General features: G+C 44.0%; 3 protein-coding genes across 3 annotated transcripts; 2 read left to right on the top strand and 1 right to left on the bottom strand.

Moving 5' to 3' along the window:
* The first annotated feature begins 2,927 nt into the window (after positions 1-2,927).
* On the top strand, positions 2,928-4,535 carry CCDC89 (coiled-coil domain containing 89). The gene has a single exon (XM_015822758.1). The coding sequence runs from the start codon at positions 3,251-3,253 to the stop codon at positions 4,313-4,315; it is 1,065 nt and encodes a 354-aa protein (XP_015678244.1). The 5' UTR covers positions 2,928-3,250; the 3' UTR covers positions 4,316-4,535.
* A 5,192-nt stretch (positions 4,536-9,727) lies between these two features.
* Positions 9,728-11,434, top strand: CREBZF (CREB/ATF bZIP transcription factor). The gene is made up of 2 exons (XM_015822756.2): positions 9,728-10,635; positions 11,295-11,434. The coding sequence occupies exons 1-2, from the start codon at positions 9,728-9,730 to the stop codon at positions 11,341-11,343; spliced, it is 957 nt and encodes a 318-aa protein (XP_015678242.2). The 3' UTR covers positions 11,344-11,434.
* Positions 11,435-17,098: 5,664 nt separating this feature from the next.
* Positions 17,099-25,217, bottom strand: LOC107293604 (transmembrane protein 126A). Its single transcript, XM_015822759.1, has 5 exons — positions 25,128-25,217; positions 22,469-22,589; positions 21,359-21,552; positions 19,200-19,314; positions 17,099-17,325 (listed from the first exon to the last, which is right to left on the bottom strand). The coding sequence occupies exons 2-5, from the start codon at positions 22,579-22,581 to the stop codon at positions 17,121-17,123; spliced, it is 627 nt and encodes a 208-aa protein (XP_015678245.1). The 5' UTR covers positions 22,582-22,589; positions 25,128-25,217; the 3' UTR covers positions 17,099-17,120.
* Positions 25,218-26,472: the final 1,255 nt, after the last annotated feature.

The following is a 26,472-nucleotide window of genomic DNA, read 5'->3' on the forward strand; positions in this document are numbered from 1 at the left end:
GATTATCTTTGAACCATTGGTCGGTGAGGAGTTCTCGTTTTATTTTCTTCGCTCCAGGGTCATCAGGGTTGGGGACCCTGCGAGGTGCAAGTTGATTGGCAGGTTGTGGATTGGGGATAATTGCCTCGTTAACCTCTTCTCGTTCGCTCTTGTATTGGGGTAGCCGGGATAGCGCATCAGCTAGGAAGTTCTTTCCTCCAGGTATGTACTTTAGAGTGAAGTCGAAGCGGTTAAAGCAAGTGCGGTGGACACAGTACTTTACTGTGCCCACAGTATTGTAACCGGTGCTGCTGTGCACAGAATTATTGTACGCCACCTCCGCCACCTCCACCACCTCTGGGAAGCGGAGGGCATCTGAGGAGCCCCGGGCCGTACACAGCTTCTCTGCTGCAAGTGTTTGGAGAACACCATCGTTTTTTCACTTACCCGGTGAGGGGCTCTCGCTTCTGGTTCCAAGCGCCCGGTGCGGGCCGGGCGCAACCCGCTCCGGGGACAGCGTCAGGTGGGGAGTTTGACTGGGGCGGTACACCTGTCAAACCGTAACGCCAGCTTTTATGTTTCATACGTTTCAGTGTTTCACCTTTATTACTTTCTTAATTAATTGTCCGGTCAGCAGTAGTCTTCAAGAGTTACAATCTGGTGTTGTAGAGATAAAATATATCTGCTGGCTTTCCCGGAAAGGAAACGTCTGTTGCATGTAGGGACAGCCAAAACTTTCATTCCCCCCCCCCTTTGGGAATTTCTTTTGAAAGCAAGATAAAAGTCTCTGGCTTTAAAAAGAACAGCTAGAGTCTGTTTGCAGTCTAGGTTTCCAGGGAGATGCAAACTCAAGAAGAGCGTCAGGACATTTCAAAAGAGTCAGAGAATAAAAACATGGTAAGGAGAGAGTTTACTGATCTAATGTAATCTTTCGTTCTAATAATTCTCTAAATGAAATGGATATGTGTAAAAATGATCAAATCCAGGACCTGTAGCTCAAACAACGATGGCAAAAACGGAGAAGCGGACAAAATCAGGTGAGTTTGCATTAATGTTTATTAGTCTCACGTCCAGGTCTTAATTGTTTAACTATGAGAGTATTAAACATTTTTTCAAAATTAATTTGAAATTTCAAATTAAGGAGAAATCTCCTATCAGTGACAATAATTAATCAGAGGAACGGCTTGCCTCCAGAAGTTGTGGGTGCTCCATCACTGGAGGTTTGTAAGAAGAGATTGAACAGCCATTTGTCTGGAATAGTATAGGATCTCCTGCCATGGACATGGGGTTGGACTAGAAGACCTCCAAGGTCCCTTCCAATTTTATTATTCTATGTTCTATATTCTTTGTAAGCACGTTTTTCCCCCTGTGCTTCCTCTAGAAAGCTCCATCTGCTCTGTAGATGCCTTTTCATTGTAAATAGGCAGTCTACTTAACATGATGGAGTGTTTCCTAAAGAATTCTCTATTATATTGATTCCAGGAAAGAGCATTGTAGTATCTATGTTGAGCTATTTTTGGTTTTTAACAATTACACTGTTTTATCTAGAGACACTAATTTACAGTAACTAAGCTTCTAGGATTAAAGAACAAGCATGACAAAGGACAAAGACTTAGCTCCCACCCCCATTATAATATATGTTCATTGAGTGGAATCTCTGATTGTTGAATAAGGGAGTCTAATACACATTAGACGTGATTAGAAAAAAATATATATGTTAAATATTTGCTAGGAGAGAAGGAAAAGAAGTTGCACGGTGACATTTATCTGGAACTTACCTTATTTTTTAAAAAAATCCAAACTACATAATATATTGCTTCCTTGGTTTCCCCTCCCCCCCTTTAGTCCTTAATCCTCTTCCTGAGTAGAGCTTCAACAGGTGGCATCTTTATAGTTTGAAAACTACAGCTCAGATTGGATTAGAACAGGGGGGGACTTCAAACTTGGCCCTTTTATGACTTGTGGACTTCAACTCCCAGAATTCCTCAGCCAGCATGGGGGAACTATGGCCCCTTCATGACTTGAGGACTTCAACTTCCAGAATTCCTGAGTCAGCATGAGGGAACTATGGCCCCTTCATGACTTGCGGACTTCAACTCCCAGAATTCCTCAGCCAGCCAATCCCTGGATTAGAGTTTGGATAGAAAAATCCCAACCTTGATGCAGAAAGCAAGCAACAATAATTTCCCCTATTTCCAGAGCTACTCAGCATTCACAAAGCAGAGGGAAATCCCAATAAATAGAGTGGGATGTTTTTGAGTAAATATTTATGAAAGTTGGCAATCCTTTAAGAACTTTTTTATATACAGGTAGTCCTCAACTTACAACCACAACTGAGTCCAAAATTTCTGTTGCTAAGTAAGACAGTTGTTATGTGAATTTTATCCTTCTTTACGACTTTGTGAATCACTGTAACTGTTAGTAACATGGTTGTTAAGTGAATCTGGCTTCCTCATTGACTTTGCTTGTCAGAAGGTTGCAAAAGGTGACCCTGGGACATTGCACCCGTCATAAATATGAGTCAGTTGCCAACCGGTTGAATTTTGATCCCATGACCGTGGGGATGCTGAAATGGTCATAAGTGTAAAAGCTGGTCCTAAGTCACTTTTTTCAGTACCGTTGTAATTTTGAACGGTCACTAAAAGAACTGTTGTAAATCGAGGACTACCTGTATTCCACAGAAATCCCAGCATATTGGGACACCTTGAAATGGAGGTAAAGCAGCTTTTGAATTAAGGGGAGTCAAGGAAGCACGGTCATCTTCTCCTTTCTCTTGTGTTTTTGAATAAACAGGTTTTGGAAGGCCGCAAAAGCATCTCTTGAAAAGTTTGTCTTCGAGAAGATTTGAGAAGGCACCAGTTGAAAAGATGAACATTTGCCTGTTCTTAAGAGTATTGTTTATTGGGAATTGACTGATAACAAGAACTGACCCAACTTAAAATCTACTAGATATGGATTGATTTCATGCTGTTTCTTTTGTCCCTGATTACACTGAAGAGTTACATCATTTCTCTGTTGAACACAAACGGATGTTTTTCATCTACAGTGAAAAAGGCAAGAGGATCAAGACATAGGAGAAAACTAATAGGTTGGTTCTGGAAAGCTGGGGCCTTCTAAGCTTGTGATGTCACAGAATTCTTGGAATTTCTCCACCAACTGTCATTTGGAGCCATTGAACTTCTGAAGGGCAGTCCAGAATTTTTGAATGTTCACCTGAAGAAAGCTACTGGGGAACTTGTGTCTGGAACAGCAAGAAAAATCGTTTCTTGATATGCCTCAGGACGGGAAGAATCCGAAAATATCCAAAGAGATGGAAGGAGAGCTAGAATGGAGCATGGGAGATCCTTTTGACCAGCTGGAGAAGCTCCATGGTCTTTCTGATGAGGAGAAAGGCGAGAAGGCCCTGCTGCGTTCGCGCCTCAACGAACAGTCTCAGTTGATCTGTATCCTCAAGAAACGAGCTGACGACCAACTGTTGCGCTGCAAGACGCTGGAACAGATCAACGCCGAGCTGGAGGAGACGAGAATGGGAGATGCTTTGAGGCTGGAGAATCAGACACGACGCATCCAGCATCTGGAACAGCGCTTTATGGACCTGGCTGCCAACCACGAAGAAATGATCCGCTTCAAAGACGAGCACAAACGACAGAATAAGCAACTCCGAGAAGAAAACAGCCACCTGCGTCAAGAGAACGAAAGCCTCTTCAGCCAGCCTCTGAAAGATAAAGAAGCAGAGCTGGCCCAGATTTCTTCTCAGTTCAAGAAACTTTCCACGGACATGGAGGCCTTGAAGAAAAGTTATCAACAGCACTGTCGTTCAGCCGAAGATCGAGAGAAAGAACTTCTGGAGGCCCAGAAAGAACAAACCAGAGTCTACACCAAGGAAACAGACTCTTTGAAAAGGCAACTGGACGTCTTGGAGAAGAAGCAGAAACGGGTCCTTAACCAACTGGAACAAGCAGAGAGCCAGCTCAGAGAAGCTGAGAGCGGCCTGCAAGCTAAGCTGGAGGTGCTCACAAAGGAGAAGGAGGACCTGCTGAACCTGGCCATGGAGAGAGGCAAGGTGCTTCAGGAAAAGCAACGGGAGATCCTTCAGCTAGAGAAGAAGGCGGAGGATATGGAGAAGGCCAAGCAGGCAGCCGAACTACAGTTTGAGACAGAAGCTGCAATGGTGGACAGTAACCTACGAGTTAGAGATCTAAAGCGCCGTCTTGAGGGGGCAGAACAAGCCTACTCGGAGCTCCGGATGCACTTTGAAGCTTACAGGAAGCACAGCACAGAATTGCTGAACAAAGAGAAAGAGTTAAATACCAAACTGCGTCACTTTATGGCTTAATGAGCATAGTTAAGGTTTCCTGTCCATCTTGAAGCCTTCTTTTAAGGAAAGACTCACCTTTTAAGAGATCGGGGTGTTTTTTCCTAACGTAGTTGCTAAATATAACACCTTTTATTCAGAGTTAGATAGAATGATCACTCGTGGGTTGTTGCCATCGCTATGTTGACCACTCAGCCCAGAGAGATGTTGAATACTTAGAATATCTTAACAATAAATGTGTCAGGATAATAACACTTTCCAGTCCGAAGTCGAGAATTTGCATTTAAACCTTCGTGCCATTTCTAACATGTTTATTTTTGTCCCGGAGTCGCTTGGGTTATACTAAAAGCATTTTAAGATGCTGCTGACTGGCCTGCAGGTAGTCCTCGACTTTCAACCATTCGTTTAGCGACTGCTCGAAGATACGACGGGTCTTCGCGCATAGGACTGTGGCCGCATCCCCATGGTCACATGATCAAAAGTTGGGTGCTTGGCAACCAGCATGCAGTGTCCCGGGGTCATGTGATCACCATTTGCGACCTTCCCTGCTGGCTTCTAAACCAGCAACGTGAATGGGGGAAGCCGGCTTTGTTGAAGGACTGTGTGATTCATTTAACAACTGCAGTGATTTGCTAACAATTGTGGTAACACAGGTGGGTAAAGTCAGGCGTGACTCATTTAATAACCACCTGGCTTAGCCACAGAAAATATTTTTGGTGGTCATAAGGACTACCTGTAGCCACAATTCTGGATGGAACTGAATTTAGAAGACGGATTTCAGGTGGATGTTAGGAAAATCTTCCTGGCGGTAGAGGTAGCGGAGCAGTGGGATTCATTGGGAACACCTAATCCTGGTGGTTGGCACCCTCCCTGACCTGGGAAGGTGACCTGTGCTAGGGGAACGGCTGCCCCTGGTGCTGGCAGAGTGACAGGTGCCACTGGGGCCACTAGCACCACCAGGACAGACAGTATCAATGGGGCAGGAGTTGGTTGAGTGCCTGCTGCTGCTGGATTTGGTGCTTGGAGCCAGAACCGGTTGATCTGGACAATCGCAGAACCTAAACTCCAGGAATTCGTCTTTGACGAAGTTGATTGCCTGTTCGAGGGTCGCAGTTTGGGAATCCTGGATCAGTTCAAATAGCTCTGCCTGGTAGTGGTCCCCCCTTTCCTAGATAAAGGTAAACTTGTAAAGGTTTCCCCTGTCCAGTTGTGTGCAACTCTAGGGGCAGTGTTCATGTCATTTCTTAGCTGAGGGAGCCAGCATCTCATGACTCTATGCCGAGGTCACCAACCTTTGTCGGTTGGCGGACCGGAGGAAAAGAGAGGAGGAAGCATTGTGCACATGTGCACATGTGCGCACGGGGCCGCAAACATGTGCGTGCCGCAAACGGGGTGGGGTTAGTGCCCATGTGATACTCGCTAGCACTGCCCTGTTCTTGCATGGCACAGCACCTTGTTTTTGTGTCCCGTGACGCGGTGGTGGCTGTTTTGTGCCTTGCAACACGGCGGCGGTACTTTTTGCACCCTGTGTTGCAGCGGCGTTTTTGTGCCCTGAGGCATGGTGGCAATGGCATATTTTCACACCCATGGTACGGCATCCTGTTTTTGTGCCCCCGCAGCCGTGGCACCAGCACAAGTGAGGGGGTGAGCACACGGGTGTGTATTGGCCCCCCTGTCCTGCAGCCTGGTGGCTGCAGCCCACAGGTTGGGGACCCCTGCTCTACGCCAAGGAGCACAGAACACTGTTACCTTCGACCAAAGTGGTACCTATTTATCTACTCGCAATTGCATGCTTTCGAACTGCTGGTGCAAGGAATGGGAGCATACCCCATTGCACGGAGCTCGGATCTCAAACCCAGGCTGTCAGCTTTCCAGCTGATAGGTTCAGCATCTTTAACCACTGAATCACTACTCCCTGTTTCTAGATATGTTCAGGTAGACCAGTGGTTCTCAACCTTCCTAATGCTTTGCGGGAGGGCTGGCCCGCTCAGCGGAGGCTCTGCAGGGATCCCAGGACTTCCCTGCACGGTTCCCCGGCCACGTGCACTTCGGAGGGGCCAGCCAGGGAAAGGGCCTTCCTGGCCACACTTCTCCCAGGGGACAGGGCACCCGGCTGCAGGGCCAATCAGGACCTCTGCGAGGGGACAAGTCTGCATGAGAGAGAAAGAAAAAAAGAGAGAGAGAAGGGAAGCGCAAGTGCCTCTCTGTCTCTCTCTCTCTCTGCAAATGGCGGAGGAGGCTCCAGAGCCGCAGGAGGTTAGGCGACCCCAAAGGGGTCGTGACCCACAGGTAGAACCGCTGAGGTAGAACCGCTGAGGTAGAACCAAGGCAGCTATTAGTGTTTAAATATAGCTTCCTGCATTGCTCAATGGCTCCTTTTTTGATTCTACAAACCCCAGGATTTTACAAACAGGATAAGGAGCAATGCAACAGCCATAAGGTGAAGGAAGTGCCTTGTTGAGGAGCTAGTTTCCAAACAGGCAGCAAGATGTTTTGAGGAAAATCTTCTGATATTGAAAGAAAGCTGACAGTGTTTAACTACGGTTCATTGAATAAGCCATATTTTTGCTGGATTCAAACAAAATGCTGAGCTATGAACCACGGTTGACAAATTTAAGAGGTCTTGGTTCCCATCACAGAGGAAAGTCAAAATAATTAAACCAGACTATGGCTTAGAACATAATAGAAATAGAATGTAAGTTTTTAATCTCTGTAACTATGCTTCAATTATATTCACGGAAAACACTTAGCCTGGCCTATTACCGATCTAGTGGCTGCATTTAGGGATTTCAGTGATCCATTATTACTGGAAAAATTTGATTACAACTCCTGAGATCTTGTCTGTCGCTTGCCATATGTTTTAAATATATTTTTTACTAAAAGTTTTTTTTTCTTAATATAAAATACAAATAAAAATAAAGAATGGAAAAAAAAGGAAGTGGGATAGAGGAAATGAAGTGATGGAAGAGGGAAAAAGAAATTTATAAAAAAGCAGTAACTTGCAAATTTGTTGGTGCATTCAGGTATGTCAATGAAGTTATAGTATCAACTTTTTACGGAGATTCTCAGTCATCCAGGTCATGGTTGTCCCAAAGATGCTTTTTTCATGAGGCAATTGGACTTTCTTGTTTTTCTTTGAAGACATTTCGCTTCTCATCCAAGAAGCTTCTTCAGCTCTGACTGACTCTCCCTCACCCTCCAGTCAGAGCTGAAGAAGCTTCTTGGATGAGAAGCAAAACGTCTTCAAAGAAAAACAAGGAAGTCCAGTTGCCTCATGAAAAAGCATCTTTGAGATATTAACTTTTTAATTATACCAGATAGTAACTACTAGCCATTTCTATAGCAGTAACCCACTTAATTGTCAAAACCCAAAAGTTGTCAGAAAGATTAAAATTTAACTTTCGCTTGCCATATTCCTTAGAAATTCCATTCAGTTCTGATAGAAGTAAGTCTTCATCCTGGTTCATCCAAGCCGGGAATAAATAAGCAAACATGGCGACTGCTTTGGGAAGAAGATTACAGTTTATTGCAGAAGAAAGATGGTCCTTGCAAGGAGCAGAGGAGAAGAAAGAGACTGAGCACATGGGTAGAAGGTTTTTTATACCCCCTCTAGCCCTGTTTGGAATAGTTTCCTGTTCCTGTGGCATGAACTTTGAGGATATTTCTGAGTGTTTTTCTAGGCCTTGATATCTGTGGTTTAATCCTATTATCATATTCTGCTTCCCAGGTGATGGGGCTAATGACTCCTAGAGTTTGGGTGGGGCATGCAGATTTTCTCTTGATTGCTCTGGCTTCAACTTTCTGATGGTTTTACATCTGCATTTGTATGGGGCTAGGTCTTGCTTGGGGCAGAGAGATTTGGAGCCAAAGTTGGTTTCTGCTTTTTTAAAATACTTTTGAGGAAATATATATTTCTGCCCTTTTAATATTTCCTTCTCTGGGGCTCTGACTTCCCACAGTTCCTATAGCTTTCGACCAGTCATGAACTAACTTTGTCTTCTAATCATAGAGGATGTGTGAAATGAGTATCGTCTAAGACTTTCTGGGCACAGAGACCTCTATTTTCAGGATCGGCTCTAGACCAGAGGTCCCCAACCTTTTGGGCACCAGGACTAGTTCCGTGGAGAAAGGTTTTTCCACAGAACAGAGGGTACCTGGTTTTGTGTGCTGCCTGCATCCCACGGATGGGGCTTTGCTTGTTTGTGTGGACCGGTTGCTGGCATCCCACAGGCTGGGGATTGGAGACCCCTGCTGTAGACATTTTGGGATCCTGAGCAAAGTCCTATTCCAGTGCTCCATATGATTTGGTTCATCTTCCATTTTTTTTTAATTTAACAAGAAATCCTTTTGGGGTTTTTTTTTCTTCAAATTTTTGAGGTGTATGCTTTCAGCCCTGGGTATTTCCCCCCCCCCTTTGAGCATCCATTGTTGTCATGGCAACAATTCTGCAAAATTATATTTGACTCTTGAGCAGGTACGCTGCTATATGAATTATGTCAATGGCATTTTCTAGGTATAACTTTGATAGTTATTACAATTCTCTTGCTCACAACCTTCCAATTGTCTTGTTTTGTAATATTATCAGTTTCCTGAGGTACATAGTTGTAATAATTTTTTTCCTTTGACTTGCAGTGCTTGGTTTGATTTGATTTGAATTGGCAGTTCAATTCCATTGAACTCCGGGCATTGCCCAAAACTAAAAAAACCACGTAAGAACAGCTAAACACATCCAACAGGCAGCTCAGACTAAAACACTCTAATAACAAAATCCATAAAACAATAGTCCGCTGTTCGCTACCACTTGCCCAATTTTATGTTTTCAAAAAACATATAAAGTTCTAAAAAGCAGGGGTCTTCCAACTTGGCCCTTTTATGACTTGTGGACTTCAGCTCCCAGAATTCCTCAGCCAGGCACGCTGGCTGAGGAATTCTGGGAGTTGAAGTCCACAAGTCACAAAAGAGCCAAGTTTGAAGACCCCTGTTCTAAAGGAACAAGAAAGATTGTCACACGTTGTACACCCATTGTGCGTTTCGGGAGCCACTAAATTTGCTCCACTAAATTTTCTCCTGCTTGAGCGGGGGGGCTGGACTAGACGACCTCCGAGGCCCCTTCCAGCTTTATTCTATTCTAATTTTCAATAGGTTCCGCGTTAAACAGCAGCCCGCCTGAAGCCACGCCTCTCCCCCTGCCGGACTTCTACTCCCAGAAGGCTCAGGAAGAGCGCCGGAGCGTGCGCAGGCGCAGTCGCGCCGTGGGCGGTTGGGGAAGGCCGCTGCGTGAAGAAGGACGGGCGAGGCCGGCGGCGAAGGTGGGCGCCGCCAACGCCTCCCCACGCCCTCTTCGGGGAGAGCGGCGCTGAGGCGGGCCTGACCGGAAGGCCCACCGTTTCATCCCAGCCGAGACCGGAGTACCGGCTCGGCTCGGCCGCTGTTATGCGCCACAGCCTGGCCCAGCTCTTAGCGGCCTCGTCGGGGCAGGGAAAGCCCGGAGAGCCGGCCGCGGCCTGCTCGTTTCCAAGCCCGGCGGCCGAGCGGCGGACCGAAGAGGAGACCGAAGCGGCAGCCGCGATGGCGGCCGAGGACTCCCTGGAGGAGCCGGACGAGGGCGAGCTGCTCTTCCCGGCGGGGCTGGAGCTGGACGCCTGGCTGGAGGCGGCGGTGGTGGGCGGCGGCGGCGGCGGCGGCGAGGCCTCTTCTCCTCCGACCTGGGGCGGGGCGAGTCCGCCGGCCGAGGAGGCGTCGGCGTCGCGGCCTTCGAGCTCGTCTTCTTCTTCTAGGCCGGCGCGGCCGGGCAGCAACCGTCTGAAGGCGGCGGCGGCGGCGCGTCTGAACCGGCAGAAGAAGAAGCTCTACGTGCAGGGCCTGGAGACGCGCCTGCAAGGCCTGGCCGCCGAGAACCGGCAGCTGCGCGACCGCAACCGCGGCCTCTGCCGCCGCCTGCGCGACCTGGAGCGGGAGACGGGCTACTTGAGGGCCGTGCTGGCCAACCAGAGCGCCTTGGGCCGCCTGCTCGGCCGCCTGGCCGGCGACGGAGCCGGCAGCCTGGGCCTCCGCATGAGGGTCAGCACCAGCCTCTTCCAGGAGACGGCGGCGGCGGCCGGAGCCTGCGGCGAGACCGGCGACCACGACTACGCGCTCCCGGTCCGGGCGGAAGACCCGGCGGAGGAGAAGCTGCGCCCGTCGTCCGGCGGCCCCGGCGGCGTTTGCCTCCACGTGGACCGCGACCACCTTTCGGTGGAGTTTTGCTCTCTCTGCTCCAAGCGGGCGGCCAGCTCGGAGACTTGGGCGGCCGCTCCTCTTCTTCCTCCTGCTGCTGCTGCCCCCTCCTTCATCTCCAAAATGTAGGGTCAAGTATTTCCACTTCTTCGGGCCTACGCAGAACTTAAAAATACTTCGGGGGTCTCGGCCTGCTTGCCGTCATCCAGGGGGTGCTAGCGGAGGATGCAGTTAGGAGAGAGAGAGAGACAGACAGAGAAGAGGAAGAGGATTTAAAAAGAAAACCTAGATAAATGGGGAAAGTGATGATGAAACTGGCTTGTTGGTAGAGCCGCTTTTGCTTTAGTGGAGGAGGAAGAAATGCAAAACTTCCCTCTCTTTGTGTTGGAAGATCATCTTGCCGTGTCAGGATGGGGTGGTGTCCAGGACGGCCGCAGTGGTGTTGTGTTGTCATGGCTGAAATGTTTGCAGGCACACATTGATCAAAAAACGGCTCTTGTCACTGAACTGCAGCATGGGCACCCTTGAAAGCAGGTAGACAGTGGTGGTTAAGAATGGGCCCATGAAATGAATAAACGGTGGGATAGATTAAAAAAAAAATAATCTAGCCCGCTCTGTTGCTTTAAAAGAAGCTGAAAATAAAATGCATAAACTTCAACGTCTTCACTGGAGAGACTTAACATCCAAATAGTAATAATGCACAGCAGGCAGTTTAAAAAAAACAAAACATGCATGTGAAATTGTAAGGCATCTGTTATACATTACTATTAAACTTTTCTGACAGTTTCTCTTTTAGGTGCTTGCCCTGCCAGGCTTCGTTGTGTAGGGGTTAAAAGAACAGTCGTTTGCCACCTCGCAACCTGGTAAGGATCCATAATATTCCCATAATGTGGTATCGGACAGTTTGCATTGGTACTTAGCCTGTTTTTCTTTACAAAAATATTTGGCCTGGCCCAGGAGTTAGAAGTAGCTCTGGAGGCATTTCCTAGAATCAGTTAATTTTGATTAATCAAGTTTCAAGTAATGGCACTACTTTTCCCTGTCATTCTAAATTTTTAGCATGTTCCTGATGAGATACTTGTAGACATTATTTTATGTAATATTTTAATAGGTTAGGATTATGGGGGGGGGGGAAATGCTGCTAAATGTACATTTAGCAATGTGTTGCGTGGTGAAAGGGGAATCAAGACCATTGTTTTTGACTGAGGCAATGTGAGTATATCTTTAAAGAAATAAAATATACCTCAACATTTACTTTAGAACTTGGACTTTTCTAGTGGAGTAAACTACTGAGTTTCGCAGCTTTGACAACGTTTAGTAATGAGGCAATTGCTATAAGATTTTCCAGTTCACAAGAGATGGATTATTTGTCCATATACTTGGCTGTTCAGTTACTATAATAATGTGTCCTTATCTGCAAGGAAGCAAATAAACCGACATTTTAGTAATGTCAGTGTTCTTTCACTACATCGCTGCATGCATTTTGAAGACTACCTAGAAATATTTTAGTCTAGTGAATTTTGTTTAGTTTTAAAAGTCTCATGTAGGTCTCTTAAAGTGGGACCTGCATTTCACTAAACTACTAAAATGAAAGTGGCATGCCAGTTTGAAGTTTTCAGAAATAAGGAAAAAGTAAATGAATATTATCCCCCACACATTTATGCAATTGTTCCTATCTAGGGTGAAGGAAGATTTTCTGCTGACAAACTCATGCTGGTTTGGGGGCTAGCACATGTTTCCCCTGCATCAACTGTCTGTTCTGTTTAAATGCTTTATATTTAAACTTCTGTAAATTGGGGACATGAGGGTTGTGAAATAATGTAAAGTGAGGTTTCACAAAGAATGTTAAACCTGGAAAAATAAAAGAGGCTTCCTCTCATCTTGAATTAGAAACAGATTGAATATTTCTCCTGTAAATGAAATGCAAACTCCTTCAAAATCTGTTGCACTCTATTATGTGTTCAACCACAAGATTTTCTTTGTGAAACCTTGCTGTTTAATGAAGTATGTGTATATTTAGCATCCTTGTTTTTCTTTATGCTGAAGTGGATACAGCTGTCATGGGCAGAAGAGACGGGACCAGCTGCTGGCCACCCCTTCCTGCTTTATTTTAAAAGGTAGTATGAGAAAAAGGGAGCAAGGTAACAGGGCACTGGCTGTATTTCACTTTGGAAAAAAAAACACTGAAGAGGGTAACGTTAATGTTTTGAGCAACTAATCCAATCTAGCAAGAAATTAAATATGCTGATGTGAAAAGTGGCATCATTTAAAAAGTGCATTTGCTTTCTCGCTGGTGGTTTCATTTATTCCTATTCTGAAATTTACTAAATTGTTCAAACTTATTCATGTATCAGATGATTAGCTTGACCACACCTTAAATTTTCCAATTTAAGCATTAGGATTGCTGCGAAGATGATTTTAATTCTAATTGATGCAGCTGTTTACCTCTCTGTTATCACATCTGCTATATAAATGTACATATTCCAATCTCTAAATCAGTAGGAGCATCTACAAGGAAACTGACAAGTCTTAAGGCAGCTGCAGCATGGCAGAGAACTAATTTCTTTGCCAATTCATTTCTTGATATTATCCTATACTTAATAACAGTGGCTATTTTTAGAAGTCTTTCTAAATGTAATAGTCCTTGCCAGATAATAAACTGAAATAGGAAAATGTGGATAAGGTGTTCCTCAGTTTTTAATCATGCTTCAATATCTTTAAATGGCAGCAATTCATTGTCCATAATTCATTTATTTATTCTCTTGGGACTCAATTGAATTTAGTGGTTCCTTTTTTCTATGGTTGATAGCCATGGGCCAACAGGAGGAAAGATTTGTGACACATACTTGTATCTGCGGTTGTATTCCAAGAAGCAAATGCATTTTTAAATTGCTTTTCACAGAGGTTGTTAATGTTGCATTATTGTAAAATTGAATCCTCTTTTCTTTTGTATGATTTAAAGTATTTGTGAGATTAAAAAAAATATTCTGGGTATTTAACCATGTATATGTTGAAAAATAAACTGTTGCCTTGAATACCATTCTCAACATAGAAAGTGAGTGACACATTTGCTTAGCTAGAAGCCCAGAAGTGAAGACCTGCAGGGATTTTAGTGCCTATTAAAACATATTCAAGCCAAATAGATTTGCAGATATTTTGTCCTTGTTAACCAGTTGATTGAATATTTCTTGAAATTAAAAGCCTTGAATGGAATACCCTAATAGTACTTCAAAAATATGTCAGTGTTTCTGTGTAAGTAATTTAGGTGTACTTATGAGGACAGCTATTCAAATTAAAAATGTTTACCTTTCAGTCAAAGACTCAAGGCTGTTTTTTTTTATCAGATCCCTTAATTTTCTATAAAATAGTGGTTTAGCTGGGTGGCTCATTCAGAAATTATTTGTGCGGTGTTAAGAGATGTATTATAGATTAACCAATATAATTATATGTGTATTTTTCTGGTTGGGGATGGATGTATATTAGTGTTCAGAGGTTGTTTTTTTTCTGTGATTGATAATGCTCTAGCACAGGGCTTTTCATCCTTTTCACCCATTGTACCACTTTTAGGATATGGCAATATCCGAGTACCACCAGTTAGTCGCCTAGCAAGGTGTCAAAAACTTGATGACCAAAAAAAGGAAAAACGTGATAAAGTACAGGTAGTCCTCGACTTACAACAGTTCGCTTAGTGACTGTTTGAAGTTACAATGGCACTGAAAAAAGTGCCCCCCAAGGCACAGCCAAGCAAGACACCTGCCTGCTCGCCCGGCGGCGCTCTTCCTCCTGTCCGAGGTTTTCATTGTTATGAGCATTTCTGTTGAGGATTGACAGCGGGGGTGGGGTGGGGGGGTGTTTGGTTTTTATTCCCCCGTCTGCTGGGTGGTTGCAGCAGGTTTTGATCACTTCACATGACCCTGGGACACTGTGACCGTCATAAATATGAATCAGTTGCCAAGCATCTGAATGTAAATCACAAGACCCTGGAGATGCTGCAACATTCCAGCTGATCGGCGCTTCTCCTGGGCTCAGCAGAAGCGCCAGGATCAGCGCCGAGTTCCAGCTGGAGCCTGGCGCTGATCCTGGTGCTTCCGCTGAGCCCTGCAGCTCCAGCCATCTCTCGCTCAGGCTTATGCGGTGCTGCCACCGCTTCAGCTCATTCCCCTCCCCCGCTACCACTTTTCTAGAATGGTCGCGTACCACCTGCCAGGTGTCAATGTACCACAGGTGGTACCTGTACCACTGGTTGAAAAGCCCTGCTCTAGCAGTATTTATTTAGAAAGCTTTAATTTTTCTGTATCATTTCATCACATGCTCCCAGGATGATTTACCTAACATAAAAATTGCAGAAGTAAAAACAAATAATTGAATATTTCTTTTAGTATGGAACAGGCATGTCAAACTCGCGACGTCATGTGATGTCGCATGGCATATCGTGACTTCCCCCATTGCCGGCAATGGGGTGGGTGCCGTTTCGGTGTGACGCAGTTTGACATGCCTGGTATAGAAAATAACCGCTAATCATATCCTTTTCCTCAGGCAAAATTTATAGATCCCATATATATATATTTCCATGCTTGAGAATAATAGTCATATACAAGGCAGTTAAAACCACTTATTTTTAGAGATTTTTATACTTCTGATTTTTCAGCCACTGTTTAGAAATGTACTTAACACAAGATTAAAAAAACAGTGACAAGGTTTAAGCAACAATGAGCAAACCCAGCACTTCTGCATTCACAAATAATTTTGTAAATGTTGATCACTAAAAAACTTACGTATGTGCAGTGACATACTTCAGCTGTGGCTGAATTATACCAACTCAAAAGTGTACTGTGTATATTTTTCCCAACTTCCCTGGGAAACAGGCTGCTGATTAAAAAAAACAAAATCCTTACAGATAGTTCTCAACTTTCAATCATTCATTTAGCAACTGTTCCAAGCTATCATGGCATTGAAAAAAGTGACTAATATTGAGGTATCTGTGGTCACATCGTCAAAATTCAGGCGCTTTACATGTATTTATGACAGTTATAGCCTTCTCAGCTGGCTTCTGACGAGCAAAGTCAATGAGGAAATTCAGATTCACTTAACCACGATTCATTTAACTGCACTTAATTGGGGCAGAAATGGTTGTAAAATCGGTTGCAACTCACTTAAGAACTGCCTTAGAAATTCTGGTCCCAATTGTGGTTGTTAAGTCGAGGACTACCCTTATTCAAAACAAGGTTGTTGCATGATTCCATGCATTCTAATTCTTGATATGCCACATATTAAATATGCCTGTCATCCCAGCTTCTCTCCCTCCGTGGACATCAAGGCAAACTCATTTTTTCACCCATTCGTGTTTTTTTCTTGGGGAAAAAAAAATGGCAGTAAGCCTCCCCCAATTGTTTCTCCCAAAGCCATACAGGCACAGACTCTCTCTCCCCCCCCCCAAAAAAAAACACCTTTTAGCTAAGCCAGGGGTGTCCAACTGTGGCAACTTTTAAAATCTCAACTCCCAGAATTCTGGGAGTTGAACTTGACACATCTTAAAAGTAATTAAGGTTAGATATCTCCGAGGTAAGCCTTGTGCAAACTCACATTTCGTTGAAAAACAATTTGGTACTACCAAAACAGTGTTTAGTTTAATTTTGTTCATAGAGTTAAAATTTGAAGCGGCCATTTAAACATTTGGGGGTCAGTACTTTGCTCAGTGCTTGATTATACCTATGCATTTTGGAGTTTTTTTCCCTATCAATTCCACAAAGTTTGGTATTTATGGCTGTTATTTTTGTCAGTTTTTATAAATATAAGAAACTGCAGTACGCTTTATTGACTAAAAGGATGTTTAATTAAGTTCAGACAATGCAGTTCGTTTCAAGAAGCAGGCCCTGGCGTAGTCATGCTGGCCACATGGCCACAGAAACATGTTTGGACAATGCTTGACTCCCTTGGCTGAGAAACTGAGATATGCACTATGGGATTTTGCAAAACGAGTTGCGAGCACCTCTGGGGAGGTTTGTTGTCACTTTGAGCTGTTTTTAAGCAATTGGTTGTAAGTTGAGGACAAGCCTATATTGTTAGCTGTGTTAGCATTTTTTATTCACTGGGTAGGTTGAGTTATTGCTGGACTCTTGCATTAAATTGCCCTCCATTTTGTTTTGTATTGTGGAAATAACAGAGGAAATACTTGTCTCTACTCTCCCATGTATGGATCAGCAATCTAGAAAATATTGTTCAGTGCTCTTCATGTGCTCCGGGAAGGGCTCTATGAATTGGATGCATTTGCTGCTGTGTGCATATATAGATAAGTATATCTATATACTTTGTATAAATAAGTATATCTCTATACAACTTCTTTTTCAGCAGTAGCTCTTGAAGTCCCTCCCCAAATGTTTAGGGGTTGCTTTTCTCATTCACCCAGTGTTGGTTACTATCTTGCAGTACAGCATCAGAGGTTGATCCCTTTAAGATACTTCTTGAGATATGTGTGTGTGTGTGTGTGTGTCTCAATTTCTCTTTTTTCAACGAAGTTGATATAAATGACCAAAACCAGACTAGAATGTTCAGAAGTTATCCAAAGCTTGAAAGAACTCCAGTCAAATAAAAGCTAAACACCTTTTAAGTTTTATTCTCCGATTTCCTGAGGATCCCTTCCGGGTTCAGGCATGCGGGTCATTTTGAGATATATTTCATGATGTCTTGAGCCAAGGTACGCTCCAAGTGCCACTTGGATGAAAGCACCAAACCTCATCGTTTTGAAAATGGGCTTGCTGAGCGCTACCCAGAATCGCACTGCATTCTCTTTGCTTGGCAAGGGAGCAGTATAGTACCTAGAAGAGAGAAAATGTTACGAAGCGTTTGGCCAAGATCGCGATAACTCAGGAATTGCAGCTTCGTCACTCTGTTTAAAAAAAGGACCCATTTCCCACTTTAAAACAGACTCTACTATTGAGAAGGAAATAAATTGCGGACAGCTTCTTTCTAAAACTGACCATCTCTGAGTATGAAGCTATTGTTATACAAAGGAGGATACGGGTAGATCTCAACTTGCAACCATTCGTTTAGTGACCGATTGAAGTTGCGACGGCATTGATAAAAATGACCCGTGACCATTTTTCACACTTTGTGAACTGCATCCCCGTGGTCACGTGATCAACACTGGCAACTGGCTCATGACGATTGCCGTGTCCCGGGGTCAAGGGATCCCCTTTTGCAACCTTCTGACAGGCAGAAAGTCAATGGGAAAGCCAAACTTGCTTTACAAACGTATTACCAGCTTAGCAACTGCTGTGATTCGCTTAACAACTGTGGCAAGAAAGATCGTAAAACGGGCCAAACCTCACTTAATAACTGACATGCTTAGCAATGGCTCAATTGTGGTTGTAGGTTGAGGACTACCTGTATGAAGAAGGGTATAGATTTAGGTGTAAAGCTTTTGCAATGATGGATTTTAATTTTCATTCATTACATTCTAGAACCCTGTTCCCTCTTACTACAGGTAGTCCTTGTTTAGCGACCATTCAAAGTTACACTGGTGCTGAATTGGGAGACTTATCACAGGACTTTGAGTTCCAGCCATCTGCTGCATCCCACGGCCATGTGATTGGAACCCAGCTCACGTTTACAAGATTGCAATGTCCCATGGTCACGTGATCATGATTTCCGACATTTTCTGCAGAAAAGTTGGAAGCTGCGTAATGAATTGCAGTAACGATTCTGATCCCAGTGGTCCTCATGAGCCAAGGACTCCCCATATTCTCATGAAGTTGAGGAAAGCATTTAAATTAAGAAAATAATTTAGTACGTAAGACGAGAAGGTACAGAATCCTATCATCTACACGATCACGTTGGATAATTACATAGAATTAATGCTTACACCCCCATGTTTTTGTTACACACATAGTTCTACACACATAGTTCAACAGTGAAAGATCACCAATGAGTGCTTATATATGAAAACATTATCTAACAAAATAGAAGTAATGGATAAATAGGATTTTTGGAATTATGCACAGAAATGCCAGAAAATGGAAGTTTATAATACTCAAAGCACACAGTTTGGTAATTCATTTGGTTTCCAAACAAATGGTTAATACCGTGTTTTCCCTAAAATAAGAGTGGGTCTTACTTTTTTTTTCCTCCAAAAGAGGCACCAGGTCTTATTTTCTGTGTGTGTCTGTAGCCCTGCTGAGCTGGTCCACTACTTCTGCAGCTGAAGGAGCAGCTTCATTCTGCAGCTGCATCCTGGCCCGCATTTCGCAGTCAGGCCTTTCTGGAAGGCCTCTGCAGCCGAGTACCGAGCTATGGATCAATCCATAGTGTGGTTCTCAGCTGTAGTGCCCCTTCCAGAAATGCAGGCCTGACTGAGAAAAGGCCACGGAAGAAGTGGGCCAGCAAGGAGAGGCCTGGCTGCAAGGTAAGTGGTGCGGGGGTGCATAGGCAGATCCACACACACCATCCCCACCCTAGCTTGATTTTTAAGTGTGTGCCTCACCCCAAAGCTAGGGTTTATTTTGGGGGTAGGGCTTATATTAGGCCCAACCCCCAAAATCAAGCTAGGGCTTATTTTGGGGGGTAGGCCTTACTTTCAGGGAAACAGGATAACAACAAAAACCCATTTCCAAATACAAGCAAAACACAATCTTGGTTCCTGCAAATAAAACGCTAAAAGAATGCTTAATATAACACCGCGGTTGAAACATACCTTGTAGCCAGCAATGCATTCAGAGGCAGTGCGATAATTATGGGGTAGAAATAGCCTATGACAGCTCCTACTAAACTTCCTCTCATCATGGCACAGATTTCACAGTTTAAATTGCCTGAAACAATAATGAACTGAACTGAGTATTTGTGGTTTAAACAATCCTTTCCCAGGAAAAATGCAATGGGCATGCTGCATGCTGATGATGTTCCTCTTGTGGGATTAGGTTAGGTATGGAGCATGTGACATAAAATGCTATGTTCCAAGCTCCACTGGAACATTTAAAGTGGCCTGTAATTCCAGTGGAAGAAACTTCTAGCTTTGTCAAAGGAAATGGACAGTCATTCATTCATTGTTCCATGAGCCATCAATTACCACAGTAATCCATTCCAAGTTCTACTACATGGCCTACAAAGTAATTGGCCCAGGATTATTTTAATTATTTTTAAAGTATGGAAGCACACCTTTAGGAATGTTAACTATCTTAGCCAGTTTTCTGTAGGTTGTATAATAGGTAGCTCCAGGATGTGTATCACCCTTTCTGGTGAACCTAATCAAAACATGAAGGAACATGGAATTATTTCACATTTCTATTGCAGGAGAACACTCAGAACAAGTTTGAACGAGATGCCTAATTTTCCTGGCCTTGGATCGGTCTGAACACAGATTATTTATGCGCCTTTAATCAGTTTTTCTCAGCCAGCCCTGGCAACTTTTAAAATGTGTGGACTTCAACTCCCAGAATTGGCTGGGGAATTCTGGGAATTGAATTCCACATATCTTAAAAAGCTGCCAAGCTGAGAAACAATGGATTAGAGGAACAATACTGTATTTAAAAAGCAGTTTAGTTTGGTTGCAATACTATCAGAAAAACAGAGATTGTTCAAACTACATTGATGCCTGCCCTAATTTTGTTGCTGATGTCTTTTCCAATGCTGCTTTAGTTTTGTCAGTAATTTCTTAAAGAATGTTTCATAAAACAGATTATAAAAGGCTTTGGAAAATACGCATATTGGATGCTTCTGCCTTAGAACAGGCAGAACTTCAGGAGAGTAAAGGCCCACTTCTCCACAAGGTAGCAGAATAAGAGTAAGAGAAAAGAGTAAGCTTAGGACATGCATCTTCATGTAAAAACTTGAGTAATTTCCTCAACTGGAATCTGGTTACCTTGCAATTGAAATATTGCAAGGTGCTGTACATGGATCTGCCATTGAAGGCTATCCAGAAGCTTTGGCTGTTCCAAAATGCAGCAGCCTGAACAGTAATGGGAGCTTCTTGTTATGTCCATGTATCATTGCTGTTGGCACATGGCTTCCAGGCACAATTCAAGGTGCTAGTCATCATGCACAAGTTGACACAAGGCTTCCAGGTGCAATTCAAGGTGCTAGATTTTCACGGAAAAGGGCCTGGCTATTTGAGGGCCCATTTGCATCCAGTCATCTCTACCCATATGAATAGGCAGAATAGGTGTGCTCCAGGTCCAGTCAGTTAACTGTTGTCATCTTATGAGACTCGGGAAGCATGCCTAGTCTGTTGCAGTCCCTAGTTCTTTATTGAAAAGACACAACTTGTAATAAACAGCATTCACCAAAGACACATAATAATGACCACTCTCTTAGCATCCTGGATATTTCAAATTTCTTAAGACATCACTATGTTGGCCTGAATTGGGAGTTTGACCCCTTGTCAAGTCTTTATGAATTCTACTGTTTTGTCTGGGTGGTTGGGTTTCCAACTGTTTTTAAGTTCTGTTTTTGAAATACTGTAAGCTGCTCAGAATCCTTTTGAAAATAGAAGCTTTGAAAGCGGGAATGCATTCCAGCGTCCTAACCAAGCATGATAAAAGGTTAAGTATTTCGGAAATTATTCTAGGAATTGTACAGTGCAGTGAATGGAAAAAAAGAAACTTGTAAGAATTGGAGTTGTAACTTTAAAATACAGCGGCATAAGGTTTATCTCGTCTGGAGCAGTAAGTACCAGGATTTTACTTAACTATTTACTGGTTTGTGGGCATAATTGAAAGAAAGAGGAAACTTGCACATGGAGGATGGAGTCCAATTTGGCTCAGTGAAGGTAAGGTCTGTGCCATGCTAGAAATATCGGAATAGTTATTACAGAAAACTAAAAGCTTACTGAGTTATTTGGATGAAGTCAACACATACCTGTCATCAAAGGGTGTTTTACTATGGCCTCGTAAGCAACTGTAGTTGTGGTGAATGGCATTAAGGACATGGCTGCAACTGCTGAATAACGAGCCTGTGTGACGTGCAGAATCTTCCTAAATGAGTTATTAGATATCAAGGCAAGGAGACTTGAATTGAAGGCGAGGACGAGACCTCCATTTTGGAAGAAACTTCTGTAGAAGAGAAGTTATTATTGCCGCTGCCATCACCAATGACTAGAACACTAACCAGCAGAGTGCATCACACACTATAGCAAAAGAATAAAAAAAAGAAACCAAATACTTTCACTCTGAAAGCCTAAACTAGTATAGAATCTCATGACGTATTCATGAGGACTAGCTTCATGATAGGTACATTTTCTATTAAAAGCAATCGGTTTCATACAGTGGGGGCAATAAGACTATAATTTCTGCTGAAGTCTGACATTTTTAGGCAAACAAAAATCCTATTGAAATGAGCATCCTTTGTCAAATTAGCATCCATTTATTGCCAGCAGAAAATAAAAGAGGCTAACACAGACAATAAGCTTGATTTTTGGTCTTTATGCAGCATTTTCTGCTGTATTCTGGAGGCTCAGAAAATAATCTTTTTTTAACTATTTACACCGCATTATCAGGGTGCAGATTCCTGAGTGTCTTGAAAGCGGACCTGTCAAAAGGAAATTCAGGTAATCCTTGACTTATAACCACAATTGAGCCCAAAATTTCTATTGCAAGCAAGACAGTTGTTAAGTGAGTTTTGCCCCATTTTGCGATCTTTCTTGCCAGTCAGGTGGATCACTGCAGTTGTGGAGATAGTAACATAGTTGTAAAGTGAATCTGTCTTCCCCATTAAAATTGCTCGTCAAATGATCGCAAAAGGCGATCACGTGACCCTGGGACATTGCAATCGTCATAAAAATGAGCACATTGCCAAGCGTCCAAATTTTGATCACATGACCATGGGGATGCTGCAATGGTTGTGTGAAAAATGGTCATGTCACTTTTTTTCAGTGCCGTTGTAATTTCAACTGGTCACTAAACAAAAGGTTGTAAGTCGAGGACTACCTGTACTCAATGGTCAGATATTTGCAAAGTGTTTAGTACTCACTGATCTCGTGCAGGCAATTTTTCAAACATCTTTTCCCAGGTGGCTTCTGAGATTCTTCTTGAATTATTGATCATTTTCTCCATAGGATGGTCCAGAAATTCTTTCCCTGTCATTTTAATCTCTGGAGCATTGAGAAAATAAAGGAGATTAAAAGAGAACATATAAAATAGTATTATAATGCTTCAGTAATGCTTCTTATCAGTATGTTGGATCTCCACTTTTACCTAAGCCTGAAAAAAAGAGTGCTTTTAAGATTCATTTTGGATTTTCAGTAATTCCTTAAAGCAGGGAGGGAAGCTGGAAAATTAAGCTGCTGTAAGGAGTAGCTTAGAAGTTCACTGTTCCTGTTCAAAGTCTGCAGCACTTCCAAAGTATATATACAAAAATAGGGTGCTGTATGTCTTCGCCCAAAGAAGACTCTTTAAATTATTACAAAATAAAACTGTCTCTTGGCATGCACTTAATAAAACAAAAAAATATGTTACAGTGCCATCCCTCTGAGCAATATTTACAAACTACCATTCCAATGAAGGGCATAAATAACTACAGAGGGCCAGTTTCTCAATATCCCATGTAAATATGTGCTCTGTCCTTGCTCCAAGGAAATTATAGGTTTTACCCATTATTTATTGTAGTGCTCTATTTCCCTTCAGCATGTGGAAAATTCCTGGATCCTCTTTTGATAAGGAAATCATTTTGGCCTGATACAGATGAAATTGAATATGTAATGAACTGAGAGAAGGAACAATGCTATGGAAATTAGCAGCTAAACTATATCAAAAGTTTCTAATGCTTTCTGATATTTTATTTGCTGGAATGAGTGTTTTCATGTTTTCACTGTTTTTTTACATTGTAATGTATTTTGTTAATGTTTTTATTAGTGCCACATTTATGAAGGTTTTATTTTTGTTATTACCAATGGCCAAAGCAATAACTAAATTGAAAGCTGTCCAGAGTCACTTGATTGAATTTGGCAGCTATATAAATTGAATAAACAGATTTATTGATAAAAGCCCATTTGTTTCTGAGAGCAACAGAGAACCAAATACATTCTTATACACCAAAATCCTGCTCAAAATCCTATTGTTAAGTCTAAACAGCTGAAACCATCTATGCTGGAAAATGAACTGCAAAAGATCTCAATTTACTTTAATAACTTCCTGAAACACAGATCAATCACTCAAAATACTCTGCTCCAATGCCCTACATTCATTTTTTTCTTTCATTCCTATCTAGTTTTATATGCGCTGGCAAACTGTGAAGATCAGAAGCCCCTCCCTCCCTCCCTCCTCTTTACTTTTACTTTGTTTTCTTTACATTTGTGTTATTTTTAAGATTTAATAAAAAATAAAACTGATTTGAAGATGCAAAGTACATGCACATGGACAATGCTTTTAGGTATGCTAAATCACAATTGCCTTCAAACTGTTGGGAAACATTTTATAAAGTGTTCCTAAACTTTTTGCCATCACACCTCCCCTACAAATCCAAGCCCCGAAATGAACACAAAGAAAAACTGTGAAAACGAAGCCATGAAACTTTTAGAAAGGTGGATTTATCATCACAATGTAGCTAAAAAGGTTCTTCACACCTCCCCTGGACCCGTCTGCACCTCATAGGTTGGGAAACCTTGTTTTAGGGCAACAATTGTCATTTCAATAGTGAGATGGGCAGCATATAAATTTAATAAGTAAATGTTTGATTGTTCTCCGGAGCAGAAGCTGACCTCACATTCCAGTGTTCTGATTTATACTGGAGTTCTTTATCAACCCCAGGGAGATAATCCATACAGATTAGCACAATTTTCCTCCTCACTATCCCTCCCTCCCTTCTATCCCTCCACTCCTTCCTTCTGTTCATCCACTCCTTCCTTCAGAAGGGATCAGGTTGTTCACCAGAGCACCTGAGGGAAGGGCGAGAAACAATGGTTGGAAACTGATCAAGGAGAGAAGCAACCTGGAACTAAGGAGAAACTTCCTGACAGTGAGGACAATCAACCAGTGGAACAGCTTGCCACCAGAAATCATGGGCGCTCCATCACTGGAGGTTTTTAAGAGGAGGCTGGACTGTCACTTGTTTGAGGTGGTGTAGTAGGTACTCCTGCTTAAGCGGGGGGGGGGGGGCTGGACTAGATGACCTCCAAGGTCCCTTCCAGCTCCTATTCAATATTTCTGTCCATCCACTCCTTCCCACCAACCCACCCCTTTCAGCACTAGGTAGTCGGACCCGATGCAGGAGGATCTAACCACCTGCACTGTTTGCAAACTGCGCTGCAGCCATTTCCTTCTTGCAGGTAGCACAAAGTCCTGGTCCAGCAGCGAACCGTCTCGCCCTCCCCTCTTTTACCCGTGGGAATCCCGGGTTAGAGAGGTTTGCTTGCCATCCGTCCTGATGCCCCAGTTGGGCAACGGAAGGTCTTGCAGGCAGCCCACCAAGCCGCAGCTAGAGATGTCTTCCCCGCAATACCAATCCCTGCATTGCACCCGGCTCATGCCACCGGGCGTTGTTCCTAAGGTCCGCGCTTGGCAGGAGAGAAGCCAGCCCGGAAGGCCTCCCAGTTTCTGCAAAGGACAACCGACCGTGCAGGAGAAAAACAAAACAAAACATCGGAGTTTTCCCATCCTCGCCTCCCGGCCCTTTCCCAGCAGCTTCCACCTACGTTTTTATAGGCGCTTCTCTTTCGCTAGCCGCAGCCGGGCCAAGCGGAAAGGCCTCCCCGCTCAGGGTCCTCCTCGCTCAGCCTCCCCGACCCGCCCCGACCCGCCACCGCTCGGGGCTCGCCAAGAGCCGAGGTCGCGGCTCAGCTGGGTCACACGCCGCCCGACGGGGCCGCCATCTTGGCTGCTCACGAGGCCCGGCTCGGATTGGGCGGCTGGGCGAAAGGGGCCGCGCGCGGGAGCCGCCGATTGGCCCGCCCGCGCTCCGGCTCCTCCCACTCTGCCTGCTTGGCCGGCGGTTCCGAGGCGCGTAATCAGCCGGGCCGGAGTCGGCCGCGTTGCTGAGGCGAGGCGGGGCGGAGGGCGATGGCGGTGGCCGCGGCGGGAGCTTCCGCGGGGGTGAGGCTGGCGGCGGCAACGGCGGCAGTACGGTGGTTTCCTCGCAGATGGAGCTGAGCCGGCGCGGGCGAGCGAGCAGGCCGGCTGAAACCGACGGACGGAGCGGCTTTTCCCCTTCCCGACCACGGAGCCCCCCCCCCGATGAGGGCTCAGCCGCCAGCGCGGTAATAATCTCTCTGTAAATAAATCCCCCTGTAAATCCTTCTTCGGGGCGGACCCTGGGTTCATCCCTCCGCTTGGTTTGTGGCCCGGACTCCACTCCCCATCGTTCCCAGCCGGCGTGGCGGAGGGGGCGTGTCTGGGAGAGCGGGGTCAATCCCTCCAGCACAGAAGCCCATCCTTCCCAGCAGCCTGTCCTGAGATGTCAGGCTGCCCCTCCCCTGGCTCGCAGCCTTTGCAATTGACTGGCATCCTTCCAAATGGCTTGGGACTATCGGGCCAATGGTAGTCCTCTCTGGACTACCATCCCCATCATCCTGGATTGGCAAAGGTGGGGGAGGTGGGTCGAGACTTTGGGTTGGGGAAGGAGACTTGCTCCTGTGGTCCATTTTTTTCCACAAAGAAAGTTGGGCTCTTTATTTATTTATTTGTTTATTTTATTTATTTATTAATAAAATTTATTTATTAAATTTATATACCGCCCTATCTCTTGATTTGATTTTGATTTGATTTTGATTTGATTTTGATTTGATTTTGATTTGATTTTGATTTGATTTTGATTTTATTAAATTTATACCCCGCCCTTCTCCCGGAGGACTCAGGGCGGCTTACAGCCAGTTTAAAACAATGGTACAGTACAATACAAAATTTAAAAAAGATTAAAAATAACTATTCAAATTTGGCCGCTTCTACTAAAAATTTAATTTAAAACCCCTATGACTTCTGCCTCCTGCCTCCCCCCCCCATTTCGACATCCCCCTTTTTAAGTTTTTTGTCACTTTCCTACAT

Source organism: Protobothrops mucrosquamatus, unplaced genomic scaffold (genome assembly GCF_001527695.2).
Source record: "Protobothrops mucrosquamatus isolate PMUCROS unplaced genomic scaffold, P.Mucros_1.0 scaffold1669, whole genome shotgun sequence".
Classification (NCBI taxonomy): Eukaryota; Metazoa; Chordata; class Lepidosauria; order Squamata; family Viperidae; genus Protobothrops; species Protobothrops mucrosquamatus.

Bases quoted from the DNA above. Each gene is read 5' to 3' on its own strand.
- CREBZF (XM_015822756.2), top strand. From the start codon at position 9,728: ATGCGCCACAGCCTGGCCCAGCTCTTAGCGGCCTCGTCGGGGCAGGGA. The intron at 10,636-11,294 runs GTAGGGTCAAGT...CTTTTCTGACAG, and splicing joins CCCTCCTTCATCTCCAAAAT to TTTCTCTTTTAGGTGCTTGC.
- LOC107293604 (XM_015822759.1), bottom strand. From the start codon at position 22,581: ATGACAGGGAAAGAATTTCTGGACCATCCTATGGAGAAAATGATCAAT. The intron at 21,553-22,468 runs GTGAGTACTAAA...TCTCTTCTACAG, and splicing joins AAATTGCCTGCACGAGATCA to AAGTTTCTTCCAAAATGGAG. The intron at 19,315-21,358 runs GTATGTGTTGAC...TTATTGTTTCAG, and splicing joins AAAACACCCTTTGATGACAG to GCAATTTAAACTGTGAAATC.
- CCDC89 (XM_015822758.1), top strand. From the start codon at position 3,251: ATGCCTCAGGACGGGAAGAATCCGAAAATATCCAAAGAGATGGAAGGA.